The sequence below is a fragment of the Sapajus apella genome, unplaced genomic scaffold (genome assembly GCF_009761245.1).
Source record: "Sapajus apella isolate SASKATOON/1434 unplaced genomic scaffold, GSC_monkey_1.0 scaffold196, whole genome shotgun sequence".
Taxonomy (NCBI): Eukaryota; Metazoa; Chordata; class Mammalia; order Primates; family Cebidae; genus Sapajus; species Sapajus apella.
Genome location: NW_022437136.1, coordinates 678,383 through 703,382, shown reverse-complemented (window position 1 = coordinate 703,382; position 25,000 = coordinate 678,383). Strand labels below are relative to the sequence as shown.

Below are 25,000 nucleotides of genomic sequence, written 5' to 3'. Positions count from 1 at the left end.
TCTCATGCCTTGGCCTCCCAAGTAGCTGGAATTACAGGCACCCGCCACCATGCCAGGCTAAATTTTGTATTTTTAGTAGAGATAGGGTTTCGCCACATTGATAATGCTGGTCTCAAGCTCCTGATCTCAGGTGATCCGTCCATTTCAGCCTCTCAAAGTGCTGGGATTACAGGCATGAGCCACTGCGTCCGAGCAGTATTAATATTTTGATCCTATCCCTCCCTTCTTCCCTCCTTCCTCAAGCCCGTCCGCACTGCACCAATTCCAGGAGCCATCTCAGCATGGTGTCAGGGACAGTGGTAGGACCCAAAATTGGATTCCGGGGCCTTGAAGCATAACCAGATGACCCTAGGAGATCTTTCTTTTTCTTTTTCTTTTTTTTGAGACACAGTCTCGCTCTGTGGCCAGGCTGCAGTGCAGTGGCACAATCTCAGCACACTGCAACCTCTCCCTCCTGGGTTCAAGCAATTCTCTTGTCTCAGCCTCCCAAGTGTCTGGGACTACAGGTACATGCCACCATGGCTAATTTTTGTGTTTTTAGTAGAGACAGGGTTTCACCATGTTGGCCAGGATGGTCTTGATCTCCTGACCTCATGAGCCACCCACCTTGGCTTCCCAAAGTGCTGGGATTCAGGCATGAGCCACCGCGCCCAGCTGATCTCAGATCTTTAGCCAGGACATCACATGAGACATTACCCACAAATCCTCTGCAGATAGACATCATGTTCTCTCCCCAAGCCACAGCCTGAGACGGCTCCTCTGACCTCTCTCCTACCCGCTTCTCTTTGACACTCCCTCCCTTCCCTCTACTAATGTCTCCCGTTTCACCCTTCTCTGGCACAGGCTTGGTCAGGTGGGCAGATAATCTTTGGGACCTGCCATCTTTAGAAGGCAGGGAGAGGCTGGGCATGGTGGCTCATGCCTGTAATCCCAGCACTTTGGGAGGCTGAGGCGGGCAGATCACGAGGTCAAGAGATCGAGACCATCCTGGCCAACATGGTGAAATCCCGTCTCTACTAAAAATCCAAAAATTAGCTGGACGTGGTGACGTGTGCCTGTAGTCCCAGCTACTTGGGAGGCTGAGGCAGGAGAATCACTTGAACCCAGGAGGCAGAGGTTGCAGTGAGCCGAGATCGTGTCACTGTACTCCAGCCTGGCGACTGAGCGAGACTCCATCTCAAAAAAAAAAAAAAAAAAAAGAAGGCAGGGAGAAGGCAATTGTGAATCTCTCCAATTTCACATTTTTCCCATTCACCCACCTCCCCTCTTTTCCTCCTACTTATACAGTTGGTCGGTGACCCGTCTCCAACCCAATAGCAGGTTCTACACTTATCTGTTTTATGAAATATTGGAGCTCCCTGAAAATATAAAAGAAGCAGACATTGCTCTGAGATGCTGAACTCAAAGAGAACAAAATTTGTATTTATTTTTTTGAGATGGAGTCTTACCCTGTTGCCCAGGCTGCAGTGCAGTGTCAGGATCTCATCTCACTGCAACCTCTTCCGGCCGGGTTCAAACAATTCCCTGCCTCAGCCTCCTGAGTAGCTGGGATTACAGGTGCACGCCACCATGCCTGGCTAATTTTTGTATTTTTAGTAGAGACAGGGTTTCACCATCTTGGCCAGGCTGATCTTGACCTCCTGACCTCGTGATCCACCCACCTCGGGCTCCCAAAGTGCTGGGATTGCAGGTGTGAGCCAACACACCCAACCGAGGAGAAAATCTTTAGCAGGTCTGTGACCATCAGGTCAAATTTTTTCCTCTCCCCAGGTAATCGCTTAGCCTTTTCCATTGCCTTTGTTACTGTTTCTCTTGAACACTAGGATTTGTCAGGCCAGGCATGGCGGCTCACACCTGTAATCCCAACACTTTGGGAGATCAAGGCTGGTGGATCCTCTCAAGTCAGGAATTCAAGACCAGCTTGGCCAAAATGGTGAAATCCTGTCTCTACTAAAAATACAAAAAATTAGCCAGGCATGGTGGCATGTGCCTGTGGTTCCAGCTACTCAGGAGGCTGAGGCAGGAGAATTGCTGGTACTCGGGAGGCAGAGGTTGCAGTGAGCCAAGATTGTACCACTGCACTCCAGCCTGGGCAACAGATCAAGACTTGGCCTCAAAAAAAAAAAAAAAGGAATCATCTCAGAGAGAATGAAGAGAGGCTATTAATTTCAATATGAGAATCAGCTCCAGAGAAGTACCTTCTTCCTGTCTCCTCAGCAAAATAAGGTGTTTTGATTGGTGGAGGGCATACAGATAACTTTGGCACATGGAATGGACACTTTGGAGGGTAGGTGATGGAAAGGTATGCCAATTTACCAAGAATCCAATGCCTGCTGAAAAACCCAGGGCCAGGAGAGGCCCATAGGTGGACAAATGCATCAGGTGGGCTCCTGGAAGAGGGTGCTGTTCTATCCAGCCACCCTAGCAGGCAGGGACTGACTTCAGGGAAACCTGAAATCAGAGCACCCTAAGCCCTGTGCAGGTATGCAGGGGCCAGGGCCCCAGGACCTAGGAGGGAGACAAACAAGTAGAAAGAGGACAACTTTTAATGGGCACATTGGCTCACACCTGTAAATAATCCCAGCGTTTTGGGAGGCTGAGGCAGGAGGATTGCTTGAGGCCGAATGTTCAAGACCAGTCTGGGCCATATAGGGAGAACTTGCTTCTACAAAAAGAAGAAAGCAAGCCAGGTATGGTGGCTCATACCTGTAATCCCAGCACTATGGGAGGCCAAGATGGGCTGATGACTTGAGAGCACGAATTCAAGACCAGCCTGGCCAACTCCTGCTCATGGTGAAACCCCAACTCTACTAAAAATATAAAAATTAGCTAGGCATGGTGGCACGAGCCTGTAATCCCAGCTACTTAGAAGGCTGAGGCAGGAGAATCGCTTGAACCCTGGAGGCAGAATTTGCAGTGAGCTGAGATCACGCCACTACCCTCATGCCTGGGCAACAGAGGGAGACCTCATCTCAGGAAAAAAAAAAAAAAAGAAAAAGGAAAAGAAAAAAGAACAACTTTCCAAATAACGGGTATAAAGTATACCAACTTTGATTATTTCTTGAGTTTAAGGAAAAAAGACAGACGCCCTTGTAGAACTGTGGTGTGGGGTGGCTTTCATCTTGGGGGTGGGTGTGGAAGGAGTTAGCAGATACAGGTGATCTGATGGTGTCTCAGGGTACACCAAAAACATCTCCTCTCATGAGCCTCCCCAACTACAGATCAAAGGCTTTGAATAGCATATCCCTTATAAACTCAGCCATTCACCCTAGAAACAGCCAGAAGGAATCCTGTAGATGTGTGCGAAGATTTCACTTTGAGAATCTTCCTCACTGGAACATTCCTACAGTGAAAATAATTCTTACATTTTTTTCCCCATGATTACAGTGGGGAAAAATAGGAAACAACCTACACGTCTGTGGATTGCCTAAGCGCGTCATGATACAGCCACAAATAGAGAACCACCCCGCCTTCCACACTGCTGCTGAGGAAGACCATCCAAGGACAGGCAGGAGCGCTCACGGCGTGTTGCTAAGTGAAAAGAACACGTGATGAAATAGTGAGATCCTAACTTCATATGATAAAAATAAGACCCATATCACGGTGGATAGATGCATACGTATATAATAGTATAAATATATACACACATGCATATATATTAACATTTGAATGGCTAACATTGTAGTGTACTTTTTCAGCTTTTAAAAAATTGTGTCTGGCCAGGCGTGGTGGCTCACGCCTGTAATTCGAGCAATTTGGGAGGCCAAGGCATGTGGATTACAAGGTCAGGAGTTCAAGACCAGCCTGGCCAACACGGTGAAACCCTATCTCTACGAAAAATACAAAAATTAGTCTGGCGTGGTGGCACACACCTGCAATCCCAGCTACTCCAGAGGGTGAGGCAGGAGAATCGCTCAAACCCAGGAGGTGGAGTTTGCAGTGAGCTGAGATCAAGATCATACAACTGCACTCCAGCCTGGGCAACAGAGCATGACTGTCTCACACACACAAAAAAGCAAAGTTCCTGTGGAAAACATGTTTTCTGGTTTCTAAAGCGTGCGCTCATGGATACACATTTGCAACACAGGCTGACGTCTGTGTGCCCTCAAGGCATATGAGGGTCTCGGGAAAGCCTGTGGCCTGGAGCCATATCAGGTCTGTCCCACGGTACAGCCTTGGGGTCCTGACGCTTGCGTTTCGTGTCTCCTGCACAGATCAGCTGGACATCATCTCCATGGCAGAGACAACCATGATGCCGGAGGAGATTGAGCTAGAGATGGCAAAAATTCAGCGTCTCCGGGAAGTCTTGGTCCGCCGGGAGTCCGAGCTCAGGTTCATGTGAGTGTTTTGGGGATGTGACTGAGAAAGAAGGGTGTGGAGGAGAGAGGAAAACCTAATATTGATTGATCACCTACTGTGTGCTGGGCACTGAGATAAAGGCTTTATGCATGCTTTAAAAGCCTCATTTGATTGTCATGACCACCCAAGGAACTGGGTATTGTTATCTCCTATTTTAAGCAAGACCCTTGTTGGAAATAGATGCTCAGTGCCACAAAGGAAAATTAGCACTGAGACAAAAGATCTTTCAGCGATGCAATTTGTACTTCCCGGACTGCAGGAAGGGTACCCTTGCTAGCCATCTTGCCACGAGAGTACAATGAACAAAGGAAAATGCACAAATTTATCCCTTATGTATTTGGGGTCGTCCTTACTGCTGTGCCTGATCTCCGTTGGCTGGAGCCAGACCTCACAATCTAAACTAAAACCCGATTGGCTAATAACTTAAAACTTTTCTAAACAGGTAAAAGCAATGGAGAGCTGAGACATGCCTGTGAGCACGTTCAGCACAGATATCTTGGTTAAAGTACAAGGACATAGAGTGTACCATATGCCTGTAAGCATGGCATATCTAACAGCTGCATAGGGTAGGGCTTAACAAAGTTATTAGCACACTTATTCTTTAACAAGAAAGGAAACTTTAAAAGGAACTTTTCTACTTCCAACAACCCTGAAGTTGGAATTGAATTCAGGCCAATCTGACTCCAAAATCCTAGGTCTTTCTGTATCACCCACAGAAAAGAAAGAGGGACAGAACGCAGAGGTGGTACCCTGTGCTGGGGGCTTTCACGAGCACACACTCTGCTCTCAGATAGGCCTGAGATTTTTCTTAAAAGCCAATCAGCTTGGGCAGGTTGTGTGGACTCTCTGAATTTCAGTTCCCGCATTTCTAAAATGGGGGAAAATAATGATATGGGGTCCCTAGCAACATCAGAGTCATGTGGGTTGAACGTTCCTTATCTACACAGCGCAGTATCTCTGAAAAGCTGCAGTTGTCTTTCAAGACAGACTCTCATTTAAAAAGTTGTGTTCTGGCCAGGCATAGTGGCTCATGCCTGTAATCCTAGCACTTCGGGAGGCCGAGGCAGCCGGATCACGAGGTCAAGAGGTCAAAACCTCCTGTGTGTGTGTGGGTGTGTATGGATGTGTGCAGGTGTGGATGTGTCTGTATATGTGTGTGTGTGAATGGGGTGTGTGGATGTGTGTGTGTGTGTGTGTGTGTGTGTGTAGATACGTCTGTGTGTGGATGTGGTATGTGAACGTATGTGTAGATGTGTGGATGTGTGTGTGGATGTGTGTGTGAATGTGTGGGTGTGGATATGTGTGTATGGTGTGTGGATGTGTGTGTGAATGTGTGGGTGTGGATGTGTGGATATGTGTGTATGGTGTGTGGATGTGTGTGTGGATGTGATGTGTGGGTGTGTGGGTGTCGATGTGTGGGTATGTGTGTGTGGTGTGTGGATGTGTGTGTGTGTGAATGGGGTGTGTGGGTGTGTGGATGCATGTGTGGGTGTGTGCTTGTGTGGATGTGTCTGTGTGGATGTGTGTGGATGTGTGTGTGGATGTGTATGAATGTGTGTGTATATGTGGTGTGTGTATGTGTGTATGTGTGTATGTGGATGTATGTGTGTGGATGTAGATGTGTGGATGTGTGGATGTGGATGTATGTGTGTGGATGTAGATGTGTGTGTGTGTGGGTGTGGGTGTACGTGTGTATGTGTATGTGTATGGATGTGGTGCGTGGATGTGTATGTGTATGGGATGTGGGTATGTGGATGTGTGTATGGCTTTGTGTATGAGTGTGTGTATGTGTGTGTGTGTGCGTGCACATATATGAATAGATGTGAACATGCCTGGCACTTAGCCAGGGCTTAAGGACAAGAATAGCTAGCATTTCTTAAGCAGCGGCTCTGCCCTGAGCTCTTGGCTTGTGATCTCACTGAATTTCCTCATCAAGCCCATGTGTCTGACCACTTAGGGCCAAGTGTCAACAGTAGACTCTTGGATAAATCAAATTATCTAAAGGATACAGAAGGACCTGAGTGTTGTTAGGACATAGATCAGGGACATTCTCCAGGGAAGGAACCCCCTTACAGGTCCCCAGATGTCTTGCTGGAATGGGGTCCTACAGACAGCATTAGTTGATGACGGTGCTCCCCAACCAAGCTCCGACTTGTACAGTGTGTAGCCTGCCCCAAGGTGCACCTGCCTCGTCAATCTCAGAGATACAGAGTGGATGCTAAGGCTGCCAGGACAAAGGATGCAGCACGCTCAGATCTGCACAAACTCCTCATCCGTCATCCTCAGCCCGCCAGCCCAACAGGACTTGAGCCAAGTCCCTGCTTGAATTCAGTTTCTCGGTTCTTTCTCACAGCTGGTTTTTCCTGAAGCTGTGGGGCTTATCCTGTGAGTGGGTCCTCGATGGGAAGGAATGGGAGGTTAAGAAATTTGCCCACAAAGTCAAGGAGCTGGAAGTGCTGCTGATGTGCAACAAATCTTACTGTGATGAGATCGCTCACAATGTTTCCTCCAAGAACTGCAAAGCCATGGTGGAAAGAGCTGCCCAGCTGGCCATCAGAGTCACCATCCCAATGCCAGGCTGCGCAGCGAAGCAAATGAGTAGACAGCTATGTGCATGTTTTGTGTTTAAATAAAACTGGCATCTTCCTTCCTTAAAAAAAAAGAAAAAAGAAATTTGCCCAATACTGCATTAGCTAATTAGTAGCCAAGCTAGGATACAGTCTGATTCCAGAATATTTATTAAATAAATCAGGGAAGGAAAGAAGGAAGGGAGGGAGGGAAAAAGGGAGGTTGGGAAAGGAAGCAGAGAGGAGGAAAGGGGAGGGAACGGGAAGGGAGGGAAGGGGAGGGAAAAGGAAACTTTGACTATAACTACCAAAATAATTCCTTCAAGCTGATAAGCTCCATGAGGGCAGAGGCCTTATGTAACTTCCTCATAATGTCTTCTCAGCATTTTGAACAGTGCCTGGCACTTAGGCTCATGAATATATGTCAAATGTGCAATAAATTATTCTTTCTCACTCCAACCTTACCCCAAGATCCTCTTACACACACACACACACACACACACACACACACACACACACACACACGAGACACTCTTGGCACAGAGTAGGACAGAGAGAAAAAAATTTCAGACCCTACTGATCATCTTCAGGCTCAGGCAAGGAAGCTTGGAATGACAGGAATGTGACAGCCCTCAGCTGAAAGACTCCCAGTGACCATAGTATAACAGCTTCTTTGAGATTGGTTTTGTCACACCTGCTTCGAGGTAATCACTTTAATACCCATCAGCTACTGCGGAGACAATACAAGTCAGACCCTATTTCATGGTTGAGAATGTGTCTCACTTCCATGGCTTCCTGCCGTATTGACTTTTTTTGAGATAGAGTCTCACTCTGCTGCCCAGGCTGGAATACAGTGGCGCGATCTCAGCTCACTGCAACCTCTACCTCCCAGGTTCAAGCAATTCTCCTGCCTCAGCCTCCGGAGTAGCTGGATTTACAGGCATGTGCCACCATGCCCGGCTAATTTTTTTGTATTTTTAATAGAGATGGGGTTTCACCAAATTGGCCAGGCTGGTCTCGAACTCCTTACCTTGTGATCTGCCCACCTCAGACTCTTTTATTTTTATTTCTTGCGACTGGGTCTCACTCTGTTGCCTTGGCTGGAGTGAGTGGTGCAACCTTGGCTCACTGCAAGCTCTGCTTCCTAGGTTCAAGTGATTCTTGTGCCTCAGCCTCCCAAATAGCTGGGACTATAGGTGCTTGTTACCACACCTGGCTATTTTTTGTATTCTTAGTAGAGATGAGGCTTCACCATGTTGGCCAGGCTGGTCTTGAACTTCTGGCCTCAAGTGATCCACCCTCCTTGGCCTCCCAAAGTGCTAAGATTACAGGCTTGAGCCACGGTGCTCAGCCTGCACTGACTTTTAAGCATGAGTCCAGGGTGGGCTGCCTGCTGCACCCTCAATGCCCTGGCAGCCTGACATTTAGATTATTTCATGGGCTTTCTTTTTCTTGGCTGATTTACTTCGTCCTTTCCCCCAAGATCCACAGCCTCTGTCTGTTCTCCTTTCCTGCCAAGACAGTGAGGAAGAAGAGGGAGATTCCCCTCCTCCCAGGGAACCGGTGAGAACTCGGGAGATGTGGGATCAGAGGTCATCATCCTGGCTCTCCTGCGTCCTTGGTCTGTGACCTTGGGCACATGACAGAGCACAGAGTTGCTGTTTCCCACGGGCACTGACAAGCCACACTGAGTGCTACATCCCTTCATGCATTCACCCCTTAATTTTAGCTTCCTGAGTCCTTGCAAGAACCCCAACAGAGTGAGTTCTATTTCTTTCTTCTATTTTGTGAATGAGGAAATTGAGGTGGGAGAGGCAGAGTGTCTTATTAAAGGTCACCAGCTAGGATGAAGTAGCAACAGGATTTGAACCCAAGGTGTCTGTCTTGGGGGTCAGAACCCTTAACTTGAGGCTGTTCTGTTGTCTTTATTCTCCATGCCAGGACCCCTTTTCTCTTTGCCTTACTCTTCAATGCCAGGACAAGCTTCCGATTGGACGCCCCCATTCCCACACTGGGCCTTATCTTGTATCTGTTCTGCCATCTTGAATTGCCTATGGTGGAACTTGGAGGAATTCTATTAAGTGGCTTTGGACTTTTCTGTACCACTGAAACTGACCCAATAGTCCTATCATAGATGTTCTTTCCGATAAACACATTAGTTGACCTTTCTGATCTTTTAGAGTTTACATTTGTTTTATCTGAGCTTACATTTGTAAACTCAGATTTTACACTTGTTTTATCTGAGTTCCTTCCTCAGGAAAGGACCCCCAGGCCTCTCAAAAAAGTATCAAAGAACTGAAACTCACCAGATTGCCACATTCAGACAATGAGATGCAAGACCCCTCATTCATCATGATTGCTTCCTTGCCCCTCCCTAGTTCCTGTTTTCTTACACATTGTTACATTTCTTCCTTGCTATTTAAACTCCTAGTTTTAGTTGGCCAGGGAGATGGCTTTGAGACTGAGCCCCCATCTCCTTAGCTGCAGCACAGGAGTAAAATCTTCTTCCTTGGCAATACCCACCTTCTCAGTGATGGGCTTTCTGTGTGGTGAGCAGCAGGACCTAGACCAAACCCCTGGGGTTTCAGTAGCACCATTTCTCTGCACATAAACAATGTACTTATTTCAGACACCAAAATGATGAACTCTAACGGAGCCAGTCAAGGTTTGTGAAGTCAATGTGCTGGGAATTTGCTGTAGAGAACCCTGTTCCCATAAAGACTCTGAAGGACCACAACAGTTGGCATTTACGGAGCCCTTATTCTGGACCTAGGCTTGTGCTAAGCTCTTCACACACATGCTCGTATCACCCATGTCAAATGCTCCCTAACAGAAAGATACATCAACTACCCCAACCCAGGACACCCACTTGCCCTGAATCAGGCCCAGGAGGTCAAGTTCACAGACCAGCTGTGAGTGAGCTCCCAGCAGGCAGGCCGGAGCTGAGTATGCTCCTCACTCTGCATTTCTAGTGTGTCTTTTGCTGACTTCTCTTTGCATGTCCTCTGGTTTCCAATGCGTAAAATGTCATTTAGAGATCTCTCTCTTGAGGCTTGGCGATTTTATCAACTTGACTGGAACAGGGCAATAGTACGAAACCACCTCCGGAAAAGAGGCAGCCAACATCTGGGAGGTAATACTTGAAACGCCTGTGTTTTCCCCTTTCCCGACCCTATGTTCCAGCCACCTTCTAGTCCTTCCCACTGCCACCCCATCTCCCTACCCATCCTGCCCCCATCTTACTGCAGGCAAGAACTCTCAGAGGCTTGTTCTCTGGCCTTCATTCCAGCACTGAATCACATCCTTAGTTTTTAATGACTTCTCTTGCAGCCCCCTCTCTTGCTTCAGCGTTTCCACGTCTTGGCTACCATCCGCTCCTGCTGTTTATCTGGGTTTCAGATAATTAAGTATCTTCGGCCCCCAAATGGGGTGGGGGTGTGGTTATCTTCCTTTTACACCTGCTTGCTGGATTTTCATAAAAAGGGATAGCGTGCCCTGCCGCTCGGCTTGCTCTGGGCAAAAGCAGGTTTTAATCAGCTAGAGTCAGAACTGCAGCAGGCAGGGAAGGTGGGCGTGCGAAGGACATATTGCAAGAGCACAGCCTTTGAGTTCCAATATTTCCAGAGCCTGGGCTTGAAATTCAGTAACTTCATTTTATGAAGAGGTACCAAGTGTGATGAAGGGGTCAGGCCCTGGGAACCTGGCAGAGTCAAAATGGAGTAACAGTGCATGTATTGGCCGGGCGCAGTGGCTCACACCTGTAATCCCAGCACTTTGGGAGGCCAAGGCGGGTGGATCACAAGGTCAAGAGATTGAGACCCTCCTTGCCAACATGGTGAAACCCCGTCTCTACTAAAAATACAAAAGTTAGCTGAGTGTGGTGGTGCACGCCTGTAGTCCCAGCTACTTGGGAGGCTGAGGCAGAAGAATTGCTTGAACCGGGGAGGCAGAGGTTGCAGTGAGCTGAGATCGTGCCAGTGCACTTCAGCCTGGCACCTGGCGACAGAGAAAGACTCTGTCTCAAAAAAAAAAAAGTGCATTGTATTGAAAACCACACAGACGTGCGCGCGTGAACGCATAAAGAAACTGCAAACATTGTAGACAACAGTTCTTTTAAAATACTTTCTATGCTGGCCAGTTTTCTAGTGTTTTGCTGTTTTGATTCATATAATCCTCACTACTACCCTCTAGGCAGAAAATATCACATGGCCCTTATAGATGAGGAAACTGAGGCACTGAGAGTTCAAGTCACTTGCCCAGGGTTGTACATTTCCCATGAAATAGCATTCTGGATCCAGGTGAAATGGGCAAAGTTCCCTTGTCCCCCTCGCAGTGTGTACACTGGGGAAGTGGCTTGCATCTTCAGTACCTGCTGCTCAAACCTCTAGGGTAACATACAGGTGGGCTGGTTGTCGGGCTCCAACCCCACGGCAGTGTCTAGCGGTGGATGCTTGCAACTCCTGCAGCCCCGGTAGCCATGTGTTACAGGGTGCCCTTTTAGTTTTGCCATCTATAGGCGGCTTGTGTTAACCCGATCAATTAGACCCCCTACCTTGTTGCAAGGACAGAGGACTTTCTGTATCCTGGGTTCCTGCCTCAGTGAACCAGAAGAATCGGATCACCCCTGGGCTTGGAGAATGAGTGCAAGGTTTTACTGAGTAGCAGTACCTCTCAGCAGACGGGGGAAACCACAGGGGATGGAGTGGGAAGCTTTTTCCCTGGAGATGGGCTGCAGCTCTCTTCCAACCACCCCAGCCCAATTCTGCCTCATTTGGCCAGTCGATAGCCATGTACTCTTCTGCCAGCGCGCTCCCTTTGACATCTTTTTCTTTTTTTTTGAGACAGAGTCTTGCTCTGTCACACAGGCTAGAGTGTGGTGGCATGATCTCGGCTCACTGCAATCTCCAACTCCCTAGTTCAAGTGATTCTTCTGCCCCAGCCTCCCGAGTAGCTGGGATTAGAAGTGCGCACCACCAAGTAATTTTATTTCTATTTTTAGTAGGAAGGGGGTTTCACCAGGATGGCTTTAATCTCCTGACATCATGATCTACCTGCTTCGGCCTCCTAGAGTGCTGGAATTACAGGCGTGAGTTGCCGGCCTGGCCCTTCATTTCTTCTTGCTGTACAGCTGCTTGCCTGTCCACCTGCTAGGGTCTTAGGATTTTATAGGCACAGGATGGGGGGTTGGCAAGCCAGGGTGGTCTTGGGAAATGCAACATTTGGGCAGGAAAACAAAAATGCCTGTCCTCACCTAGGTCCGTGGGCACGGGGGGTGGGGCCTTCACCAGGGACCACGCCCTCCTGTACCCAGCACTTCCCTTCCCTCTTTCTATCACATTTGAAGCGACCACGTCCTTCCCTTCCCACCACTTCCCTTCCATATCACAAGAGTCCATGGTCTCTGTCATCAAGCTGTGGGGTTTCCAACGAGCTTTGAATCCCGGTTCTACTTCTTACAACTGTGGCCTGGAGCAAATATTTTATCCAGCTTCGAACTCAGCTTCCCTATCAGTACAACGGGGTCAGTGATAGCTCCCTGCAGCATCATAGCAAGGGATAACAACAGACCACCGGTATGAAATTGGGTGGCCCTTCCTAGGTAGTAAGCAATTCAAAATTCCCTTCTTTCCTTTCATCGTTAACGTTGTGCTTTGTGGGAGAGCAGGGCACCAGGGCTGCTTATAAACATTTCCAGAGAATTCCCAGAAAATATTCCTCTCCCTGAGAGAAGCTGGGATTTACTGTGGTTTCCTTGAGACCCTCTTGGGAGGTGCCGACTCTCTGAGTGTGGCTCTCAACCATTAAGTGCAACTCTACCCTGCGGCCTTGATTTTATGATGATGATTATCAAAATCTTTTTTTATAAACCTGCATTTTTTCCCCCTTTAATGAGCTGATAATTCTGCAGTCTGTTAGGAAGAGCCTCAAGCCAAGGGCAGAATGAAGCATGTGCGCTTATGTAACTTGACACATCTCAGCCACATTCGGGAGCCCTGCGTCACTCTAGTTGCACTCGGAGTTTTAAATAGCATTTTCCAGGAACAGGTCACTGTTGCCGGGGCCACTGTACATATCAGGTGGGAAGAGGTGCTCGTAATTGCAGAAGGTCTAAGAAGCAATTTGTCTTGGATAAAATATACAAGAATTTGGGGTGTAGGGGAGGGAAAGGAAGGAAGAAGACAGGGATAGATTAGAGGGAGGAGAGGAGGGAGAATGTTCTAAGCTAGACTTCTTAATGGAAGGATCTTCCTGCTGCATTTCTAAATGTACTGGGAGGTGGGGAGGAAGGTGGGAATCTGTGTTGATGGAATGGAGAAATAAATGTTGAGCCAGGCGCAGTGGCTCATGCCTGTAATCTCAGCACTTTAGGAGGCCAAGGCAGGTGGATCACCTGAGGTCAGGAGTTCGAGACCAGCCTGGCCAACATGGCAAAACCCTATGTCTACTAAAAATACAAAAAAAAAAAAATTTTGCTGAGCATGGTGATGTGCACCTGAAATCCCAGCTACTCAGGAGGTTTGAGGCACCAGAATCATTTGACCCCAGGAGGCAGAGGTTTTAATGAGCCAAGATTGTACCCACTCCAGCCTGGGTGACAGAATGAGACACTGTCTCAAAGAAAATAAATAAAATAAAATAAAATAAATGTTCTGCACAAGCTCTTGCTGCTACAAGTTATCTTTCATGGTCAGAACAAGTTTCCAGAAAGAAAACACTCCTCTCTAGAAGTTCTATCTTCTAGAAATGTACTGCATTCTGCTCTGAGGACCACCTCTGAACCACCTAGACTCCACTGGGTTGAGAGGGAGATTACCATGTAAGACCCCGGTGATGGTTAATTTTATGCATCAACTTGACTGGGCCACAGGGTGCCCAGATGTTTAGCAGAAGATTCTTCAAGGTATGTGTCTGGGAGGGCACTGGTGGATAAAATTAACATTTGAAGTGGTAGACCGAGTAAAGTGGACTGCCCTCCCTAATGTAGAAGTGGGTGGGCCCCATCCAACCAGTTGAAGCTCTGACTACAGCAGAAGGGCTAAGAGGGAACTCCGGCTGCCTGACTGCTTAGGCTGAGACATTGGTCTTTTCTGACCTTTGAACTCAAACTGAAACATCAGCTCTTCTTGGGTCTTGAGCCTGCCAGCCTTTAGACTGGAACTTACACCATCAGCTCTCCTGGATCTCCAGTTTGCCACCTATAGTGGACTTCTTGGCCTCTAAAATCCCGTGAGCCAATTCCTTGTCATAAATCTCTTTCTAGGCCAGATTTAGTGGCTCACGCCTGAGATCAGGAGTTCAAGACCAGCCTGGCCAGGGGTGGTGGCATGTGCCTTTAGTCCCAGCTACTCGGGAGGCTGAGGTAAGAGAATTGTTTGAACTCGGGAGATGGAGGTTGCAGTGAACCAAGATTGTGCCACTGCACTCCAGCCTGGGCAAGAAAGGGAGACTTCATCTCAAAAAAAAAAAGGATTAAAAAATACCAAATTAAACAAAATAAATCTCTTTTTACATCTGTCAGTCCTTTTGGTTCTGTTCTCTGGAGAACCCTGACTAGTAACTAATAGAGCCCCTTTTGTTCTCAGATTTTTTTTTTTTTTTTTTGAGTTGGAGTTTTGCTTTTTCGCCAAGGCTAGAGTGGAGTGGCTTGATCTTGGCTCACTGCAACCTCCACCTCCTGGGTTCAAGTGATTCTCCTGCCTCAGCCTCCCAAGTAGCTGGAATTACAGGCGTATGCCACCATGTCCAGCTAATTTTTGTATTTTTAGTAGAGATGAGGTTTCACCATCTTGGCCAGGTTGGTCTTGAACTCCTGACCTCGCAATCCACCCACCTTGGCCTCCCAAAGTGCTGGTATTACAGGCCTGAGCCACCACGCCCAGCCAGAAAGTTTATCTTTGGATCAACTTTCATTTGGATAGTTCATCTGGTTAGCAAAGATCTAGGGAGCTGGATAAAATAAAGATATAGGGAAATTGGCTCTACCTCTTTGGAAAACATTTCACTGTTACCTCGTAAAGATCAACAGGTAATTACACTTTGCAGTTTTGCTCCTGGGTCTATCCCTGGTTACCACTAGCTTCACGTGGCTATTTCACTTTAAAATCATTAAAATTACATAGCATTTAAAATTCAGTCCCTCGGTAGCCTGAGCCGTGTTTCAAGTACTCATTAGTAAACAGTGGCTAGTGGCAATTGTATTGAAAAGTCCCCATTTGTATAGAACGTTTCTATTGTTGTAGAACATTCTATTGACCAGCACTGCCCTAGAAAATCTACACAGGAGCATCAGGAGGCATGTTCCAGAATGTTCATACCTGCTTTGTTGGTGTTCTGGTTGTACCACAGAATACTATACAGCAGTGAAAAATGAATAAGCATGTATGGACATGAAAGCATCTCAAAAACAAGATGCTGATTAACAAGTTTATATAAAGTTTATAAAACTAAAAAATACAATTGTGCAGGCATTCATATATGAGCAGTAAACGATAAAAATAAAAAGCATTAACACGAGTTTGTGATGGTGTCTACCTCTGAGGGAATAAGTACGAGGGAATGGGGCACACGGGGCCATCAAGAGTCGCACGCAGATTATTACCGAAGTAGGATGCTTGGAACATAACTGCTTTATTATTCCACAAAAATAATAAAGTATTTTCTAGATAGAGAATCATGAAAAAAAATAAATATCATAATTTTCCATAAACTATGAATAAATAAAATAAAATATTATATTATTTAGCTTATGTTTACTATTATATATTTTATTAGCATATAAAGATTATATATTAGAAAAATAATATGTTTTATGCATACTTTTATGTATAGTTCACACGCACTTCTATTTTTTTAAATTGTGGCCAAATACATATAAATATATATTATATATAAAATAATATTTACTATTAATAGTAAATATTTGTGTTATATATATATTACATATAACATTTATTATATAAGAGAGTACATATACGTAATAATATTTACTGTCTTAAACCATTTCTTATGGTTTTGTCTGGTTAAGAACATTCATACTGTGATATAACCATCACCACCGGCCCCCTCCAGAATTTTTTTCATCTTCCCAGACTGAAACTCTGTACCATTAAACATGAACTCCCTTCCCTCCGGCTCCTGGTAACCAGAATTCTACTTTCTGTCTCTGATTTTGATGACTCTGTGTACTTCATAAAAGTGGAATCAGGCCAGGCCCGGTGGCTAGCACCTATAATCCCAGCACTTTGGGAGGCCAAGGTGGGCGGATCGCCTGACCTCAGGAGTTTGAGACAACCCTGGGCAACATGATGAAAGTCCATCTCTACTAAAATACAAAAAATTAGCCAGGCATGGTGGCGCACACCTGTGGTCCCAGCTACTTAGGAGGCTGAGGCATGAGAATTGCTTGAGCCCTGGAGGCAGAGGTTGCAGTGAGCTGAGGTCCTGTTACTGCACTCCAGCTTGGGCTACAGAGAAAAAGTAGAATCACATAATATTTGTCTTTTTGGGGACACACACACATTTCTAAGGGGAAAATGCTGAGACAGACCAGCAGGGGAAGTTACAGTATCTGATACTTCTACTTAAATGTCTCAAAGATACCTTTAACTCAATCTCTCCAAGTCAAACTCCTGATCCCCGAATCTACCCGCAATGCCCCCCAGCCCTAGCTCAGCAAACGTCCCAGCACCACCATCTATCCATAGAAATCTCAAAATTCCAAAATTAGACATCATCCTTGACCCCTCCCAACCCGCCACTCATATATTCAGTTCATCACCAGCTGGTGTTTATTTCACCTCCTAAAATAGTTTTCGGCTGTCCACCTTTCTCCATCTACACGGCCACCACCCAGGTTCACACACCCATCTCTGTCCTGCAGCCAGAGACATTTTCTCAACATGTGAATGTGATTATAGCTCTCGGATTTAAACACTGTCCGAGTCCATTCCTGTTGCTGTAACAAAATTCCTTAGACTGGACAAGTTATAAATAGAAACTTCTTTCTCCCAGCCCTGGAGCTGGGAAGTCCCAGATCAAGATGCCAGCAGACTCCAAACCTAGTAAGGCTCATTCTCTGCTTCCAAGCTGGTGCCTTTTTTCTGTGATCTCCAGAGAGGAAGACCACTGTCTTCTCACAAGCAGAATGGACAGAAGGTCAAAAAGGACTGAACTTGCTCTCTCCAGTACTTTTTTAAGAGCACTGATCTCACCTTCTAAAGGTTCCCACATCTTAATCCTATTGCAATGGAAATTAAGTTTCAATATGAATTTTGGAGAGTCACAAACATTCACACCATACCAAACACCTTCAGCATGTGATAGCATGATAAAGCCTATGAAGTCCTGCTGGATCTGCTCACACCTCTCTAGGCTCTTCTTTTCTTCATCCATTCCATACCCCAGCTCCCTCCCTTACACACACATGCCACTTTCTTGGGCCTTTTAGACTCCACTCCCCTACCCTCCCCCCTCCCTCCCACCCCCACCCTTTCCCCTCCCCTCCCCCTCCCCCAACCCCCTTCCCCCCAACCCCGCTCAACACACACACCAGGTTCCCTCCTGCCATGAGGGCCTTTTTGTTTGTGCTGTTCCCTCTGCCTGGATCCCTCTCCTCCCACCCCACCCTCCTTCCCTGGTGCTGTGATCTGAATGTTTGTATCACCCATAACTACCTATGTCGACATCTAATTCCCAGTGTAATAGTATTAAGAGGTGGGGCTTTAGGGAGGTGATTAGGTCCTGAGGGCAGAGCCTCATGAATGGGATTTGTTCCTTTGTAAAAGAGGCCCAGAGTAGCTTGTTTCTCCCTTTCACTGTGTGGGGACACAGTGAGAAGTCACCATCTATGAGAAATGGGTCCTCACCACACACTGAATCTTGGACTTCACAGCCTCTGTTACCATGAGAAATAAGTGTTTGTTGTTTATAAACTGCCTAGGCTAAGTTATTTTGTTATGGCAGTCCAAAAGGACTAAGGCACCTGAAAAACTCTCTCTTCCTCCGGGACTCAGATCCAGGGCATTTCTGGAGGGACACCTCCGAGCCCTTTCCCAGCCCCTGCCCCATTACCATCCCTGCAATCCTTTCCTTAGAAGCCTTTTGTAAATCTTCGTTCATCGGTGTGAGTATATGTTCAATATCTGACTCTCCTCCTAGATGCTGACCTCCATGAGGGGAGAGGTTAAGCTGTTTTCACTCCCAACAATGTTGACGGCACCCACCATGAGGCCAAACGCAGAGTAGGCATTCAGTGAAGACTGACTGGATGAATGAATGAGGGCTCATCTTCCCGCTTCTCCCAGAGCCAGATTGTCTCCAGGGCTGCCCTTCACGTGGCAGGTCGGTGGTGAAAGCTGCCTAGCTCTGATGGTTAGGGTGGACAGTGGGTTCATTCATAGGAAAGAACTGGGTGATAATGCAGCTAAGTGCATTACTTCCCTGTGGCTAGTGTAACAAATCGCTGCAAACTTGGTCTTAAAACAACACATCCTTCTCTTCTTTGAGTTCTGGAGGCTGGAAGTCTGAAATCGATTTCACTGAGCCAGAATCAAGGTGTCAGCAGGCCATGCTCTTTCTGGAGGCTCTAGAGGAGAAGCTTCTTCCTCATTCGCCCCAGCTTCTACAACCGTATTCTTTGCATGTCTTGGCTTGTGTTTCTTTCCTGCATCTCCGAAGCCAGCAGCATGGCATCTTCCAATCCCTCTTCATGGAGGTCATCCTGTCACCTTTGCTCTTCTGTGTCAAATCTTCCTCTGTCTTTCTCTAAATTTTACACCCAGTGTTCCAGTATTGGAACACTAAGCATGTGAGAGTTATTTATCTCCTACCACTCAAGGTCATCACCAGGTCTGCTTTTTCAAATTCAAAAAATTGCAACCTCAGGCATAAATGGGTAGGGACACTTGTGATGACATTGAGGGTCCATCTGGATAACCCAGGATGATCTCCCCATCTCAAGAGCCTTCATTTAATCACATCTGCAAATTTCCTTTTTTTTTTTTTTTTTTTGAGACAGAGTCTTGCTTTGTAGCCAGGCACCAGGCTGAAGTGCAGTGGCATAATCTCGGCTCACTGCAATCTCCGCCTCCTGAGTTCAAGCAATTCTCCTGCCTCAGCCTCCTGAGTAGCTGGGACTACAGGTGAGCACCACCACACCCAGCTAATTTTTCTATTTTTTAGTAGAGACACCGTTTCACCATGTTGGCCAGGATGGTCTTGATCTCTTGACCTAGTGATCCGCCCGCCTCAGCCTCCCAAAGTGCTGGGATCACAGACGTGAGCCACTGCACCTGGCCCAAATTTCCTTTTTAAAAAAATACATATTTTTAGAGAAAAGGTCTTGCTCTGTTGTCCAGGCTGGAGTGCAGTGACACAGTCTTAGATCATTGCTGCCTTTAATTCCTAGGCTCAAACAATCTTCCTGCCTCAGCCTCCCAAGAAGCTGGGACCACACGCACGTGCTACCACACACAGCTAATTTTTGAATTTTGTAGAGACAGTGATATGGCTTGGCTGTGTCCCCGCCCAAATCTCATCCTGAATTGTAATCACATAATCCCCACATGTCATGAGAGGGACTGGTGGGAGGTAATTCAATCATGTGGGTGGTTCCACATGCTGTTATGGTGATAGTGAGTTCTCACAAGATCTGATGGTTTCGTAAGCATCTGGCATTTCCCCTGCTGGCACGCTCATTCTCTCTCCTGCCACCCTGTGAGGAGGAAACTTCTGCCATGTTTGTAAGTTTCCTGAGGCCTCCTCAGCCATACGAAGCTGTGAGTCAATTAAACCTATTTTCTTTACAGGTTACTCAGTCTCGGGTATTTCTTCATAGCATCCTGAGAAAGGACTAGTACAGCTGGGATCTCATCATCTTGCCCAGGCTAGTGTTAAACTCCTAGGCTCAAGAGATCCTCCCGCCTAGGCCTCCCAAAGTCCTGGGATTATAGGCATGAGCCATTATGCCTGGCCCCAAATCCCTTTTGCCATGTAAGGTAACAGATTCATAAGTTCTTTAAGACATGGGAATTTTCAGGGACCATTCTTCAGTCTACCACATTAAGTGACCACAGCAATTCCTCTAAGGGCTAAGCCCAGAGCAGGAGCCCCAGTGTGGCAGCAACGATGACAGAGCCAGCCCTGGTGAGGCTGGGGAAAGGGGAAGACAGCACACTACACAGAGCACCCCCCCCGTGCCGGGTTCTCATCATTTTTTGAAATCTCCCAAAAAAGAAGCTTCTTAGAAAGACAGGGCAATAGATATCAGCAAATTGCAAGTACCATGGCATGATGATTAAGGACTTTTCCATTCTCTTTGCTTATTTCTGGAAAGTTTCAGACGCGAGTGGCTGCAGAGATTGAGAAGGGCTTGTCCCCATCACTTAATGGTCTGAATTGAATTGGATAATGCCTGGCTGAGCCTCCTTTCCATATTTTCCTTCAAATAAAATACCAACCCTTTCTTGACAGTTTTAGGACAGGATACCCAAAGACAAATGGGAGGGAATAAAACTACAAGCGACTTAGCAGAGCTGCCTTGGTGTCTTGGGTCTACGCGAGCAGATCCCCAGGCACCCCCTTAAAGCAATATCCTGACTTATATCTTTCATGTATGTAATTGGCTGCTATTAATTGAGCCATCAGTTACCTGGATCTTGTTTTCTCCTCGAATTCCACTGTGTCTGTCCTTAGTCCCCTAAACTCTTCAGAGATCTCAAATTATGTTAGATCAATCCAAGACATTCCTGGTTGGGTTCTGTCAAAGGTGGCAGGATCCCTGTTTTCTCATAACTAGACATCCTCGTCTTTGATGGGTTTGCTTTCTGATAAACAGAGAGACCTCATGCCTGGTAAGTGTGTTTACTTGCTCTGGATTAAATTACACCTAGATTTGAATTTTAGCTCTGCCGTGTATAGGCTGTGCAATCTTGCCCGAGTGTCACCTTCTCTGAGCCTCAGCGGCCTCATCTGTTAAAACAGAAATGCATCTAGTATCTCACAAGGTGGTCATGAGGAATGAAGGAGGTGATGTGGAATGACGGAGGCCATGTGTATTAAGTGCTCAGTCTAGTGCCTGCTACCATATAAGTGCTCATTAAATGTTACTTTACCAACAGGACACAGTTCAGTTTGGAAATGAATAGATGCAGAAGTGCAAACACTGGTTTCTTTGATTGGAAGAGGAGGCACAAGAGAAGGGACGAGATTGGAGGGTGGACTGATGCTCTTCTCTGTTTCAAAGGTTGCTGAAAGGAAGAGAGAAGGCTCAAGGGGCACCTAATATTTGTCTCAGAATGTCTGAAGGATGTCACAAGGAAGAGGAAATTTATTCCTTTTTTTTTTTTTTGAGACAGGGTCTCACTGTGTTGCCCAGGCTGGAGTACAGCGGCGCAGTCCTGGTTCACCACAACTTCTGCCTCCCAGGCTCAAACAATCCTCCTGCCTCAGCCTTCTGAGCAGCTGGGACCAAGTAGCAGCCTCAGGTGTGGGGTGTTTGAGCCTCTCCTCACTCCTCTGATTGCTCCAGATTGGCTCAGTCTGGGCTGATCAGACTCTCTCCTGGGATTGAGAGAGACTGGGCCAGGTGGATGAAGGGGGCGTGGCAAACAGAGGTCTATGCCTAAGCAGAGAAACCCGTCTTTGGAGGGAAAAAAGACAGAGCATCTGCCTCAGTGACAAACAAGAGAGACAGTGTCCCTTGAAAGCAAAGCATGAACTCAGCCATGACACTCAAATTGCAGTCCAGATGAACTAGGCAGTCCATAAGATGTTGCACCTTGTTTGTCCCTAAGCGTCCCCTCCTCGACCCTTGGGGAAATACCTCCCACCCCATGTTGCCACCACCTAGGGAAATCCAAAATCCAGCTGTACAATGCATGTACATTTCCAGGGGACTTCCATCCTCAAGACTTCCCTGCTCCAATGCTTGATTCTTTGTGTCCTGTACCTCCATCCGTCTGAATATGAAACCCAGATGCTTCACTAGTTTCCATAACAACAGAATGAAACAATGCCCTATCCTACTCCCACAGGTCATTTGAGGAGCAATACAATGAGCATCACAAAAAGGGTGGCATTGACCTCTTCACAGCAGACGGCTTAAAAACCGTAACCAGTGACAGTCCTCCCCTGGCTTATCATTCGACGGGCCCTCCAACCCCAGAGGACTAGCCCCAGCCACAGCCCTGCAAAGACCTTAATTTTTCTTAATTGTAAAAGGAAAAAAAAAAAGGCCAGGTGTGGTGGCTCATGCCTGTAATCCCAGCACTCTGAGAGGCTGAGACGGGTTGACACCTGAAGTCAGGAGTTCAAGACCAGCGTGGCCAACACCGCAAAACCCCGTCTCTACTAAAAAATACAAAAATTATCTAATCCCAGCTACTCGGGAGGCAGAGGTTGCAGTGAGCCGAGGTGGCGCCATTGCACTCCAGCCTGGACAACAGAGCAAGACTCCATCTCAAAAAAAAAAAAAGTCAGTGTTCCAGTGAAGGGGATCGTGGCATCTGTATGGCCGTAACTAGGAGAATTAGAAATTCACGTTAGACATTCCTGGTTAACAAGGTCTTTTTCACCACCCTGTGCCATGAGACAATGGGGCGGTTTCCTTTTTCTTGGCTTTTTCCACACACGGAGCCCAGTTCCCTCCATTTAAAGAAAGACATTTTTTTCTCCTGTCTTATCCACAGCAGCTTTGCCCTCTCCTAAGAAACCATGGCACCCATTTATGCCTGGCCTCGTGCAAGTACCACCCCAAGTGTTTGTCAAGCTGTAATTCCAAGCAAAAACCATTACCTCCTCAAGATAGATATGGGTACCATCAGTCGAGACGCTAGCATTTCCCTTCATTTTCTTACACCTTTACTAAACCATGTTTTTATCAAGTGAGCTTGAGTGGATTTCTCTTTCATCTAGTCTGTGCTGCCATATTCTATTGAAAACATAGGCTGAGTGCAGTAATCCCAGCACTTTGAGAGGCTGAGGCAGGAGGATCACTCGAGCCCAGAAGTTCAAGACCAGCTTGGGCAACATAGCAAGACCCCATCTCTACAAAAAAAAAAATTAAAAATTAGCTGGGCGTAGTGGTGTATGCCTATAGCTTCAGCCATTCTGGAGGCTGAGGTGGGAGGATTGCTTGAGCCCAGGAGTCGAAGGCTGCAGGGAGCTGTGCTTGTGCCACTGCGCTCCAGGCTGGGCAACATAGTGAGACTCTGTCACAAAAAGAAGAAAGAAAAGAAAAAAAAAAAAAGCTTAGCTATGCTGAGAACTTTCTCTCTCTCTTTTTTTTTTTCAAGATGGGGTTTCACCATGTTGGTCAGGCTGGTCTTGAACTCCCGACCTCAGGTGATCCACCCACCTTGGCCTCCAAAGTGCTTGGATTACAGGCGTGAGCCACCATGCCCGGCCAAGAACTTTATTTCTCATATCCATTTCTGTATTAGTCTACTTTTGCACTGCTATTTAAAAATACCCAAGACTGGATAATTTATAAAATAGAGAGGTTTAATTGACTCACAGTTTTGCGTGGCTAGGGAGGCCTCAGGAAACTTAGAATCATGGTGAATGGCGAGGGGGAAGCAGACGAGCCTGGCTAACACCTTTTTCACAAGGCGGCAGGAGAGAGTGAGAGGCAGCAGGGAAACGCCAAGACACTTATATAACCCTCAGATCTCCTGAGCACTCACTCGCTATCAGAAGAACCGCCCCCATGATCCAATCACCTCCCTCCCTCGACATGTGGGGATTTGAGATGAGATTTGGGTGGGGACACAGAGCCAAAACACATCCTTTTCCCTGTCGGGTTGTGCTTTAAAAGTAGGCAGAATAGGATGGTGTGGGAGATTTGGGAAGTGGAAGGAAGGTGACCTCAGTGTTTACTTTTCGAAGGCTGTCATGGTGAGCCAAGGAGGTGATCTCACAGAGGGGCCACAGAGGTTCCAGCTTCTCCTCACCTTCCCCCGTGTCCCTTCCAGCTTGTCTTCCTGACCGCTGGCCCTTCAGACCAACAGCAGCCCTACCTTCTCTGGACGCTTGGCAGACAAGGCAGCAGCCCGGTGGGAACCCTTCCACCTGCTTCCCCTCTGCCACCCTGTCTTGACAGCTGGAAGTGTCTGACCCTCACATCAGCTGTTGATGATTTCTCTGGTCCTCCCCTCCCCCCCCTCCCCTCCCAGACTGCCATCTCCCCAGCTCCCTGGACGATTGTAGAAGGTCTAATTCCTTTGCCCCTTGCCCCAGAGCACATAGCTTCCCCAGCTGAGCACTGACTGATACCCATCAACAGCCTTTACAGACGCAGCCGGAGGTTGGAGGCAATGTGTCCGTCTTACACCAGGCGATCATTCCCCCATACTTAGGCTTCTCAGCCTTGACTATCTATTGCAATCACGTGGAGAGCTTTAAAGACAATGCTAGGGCCTGGTCTTACAGCCAGAGTCCTGTGTCATTGCTCCAAGTCATAGCCTGGGCATTGGGAGTTTTAGAAGCAGGTAGGGTGATGCCCCCCCCACCACCTCCCACAGCACAGACATCCCCTCACCTCTTCCCTGCATGAAACAGAATAACCCTAGTGTCCGTCAGCTGCTTACAGATGCCTCATCTTCTTAATCCTTTCTTGATGAAAACTTGCCTCAGCTGTTAATAGAAAGTACAAAATCTGTCCTGTGTTAGTTTGACTCCTTGGCACGGCAGTGGGGACCTTTCTGTTTCTCCCCTATAGTCCAGGATCGTGATCGGTATCAGAATGAAATGTGTGTTTGTGGTTTCCCGTGGCGTCAGATAATTCTGATGCCATCTGTCATCTTCATCATCACATCCATTATTGGAGTCCATTGATCACGCCTTTGATTAAACCTGGTGCTATATTTATCAAGAAAATTACAGGCTTTCTGACAGTTTCCAACCAAACAGAATTTGTCATCATTCAATGACGATTGCTTTCCATTTGGTCCTGTTTTAGACTTTTAAAAACCAACACAGAGGCCGGGCCCGGTGGCTCAAGCCTGTAATCCCAGCACTTTGGGAGGCCGAGGCGGGTGGATCACGAGGTCAAGAGATCGAGACCATCCTGGTCAACA

At 47.0% G+C, this 25,000-nt stretch overlaps 1 protein-coding gene across 1 annotated transcript in view; it reads left to right on the top strand.

The window, feature by feature from the left end:
- The window catches only part of BMERB1 (bMERB domain containing 1), a 144,557-nt gene that overhangs the window by 80,918 nt on the left and 38,639 nt on the right, over positions 1-25,000 (top strand). Inside the window, exon 2 of the mRNA XM_032269645.1 lies at positions 4,215-4,338. Coding sequence (XP_032125536.1) covers positions 4,215-4,338 — 124 coding nt within the window. The remainder of the gene's footprint in view (positions 1-4,214; positions 4,339-25,000) is intronic.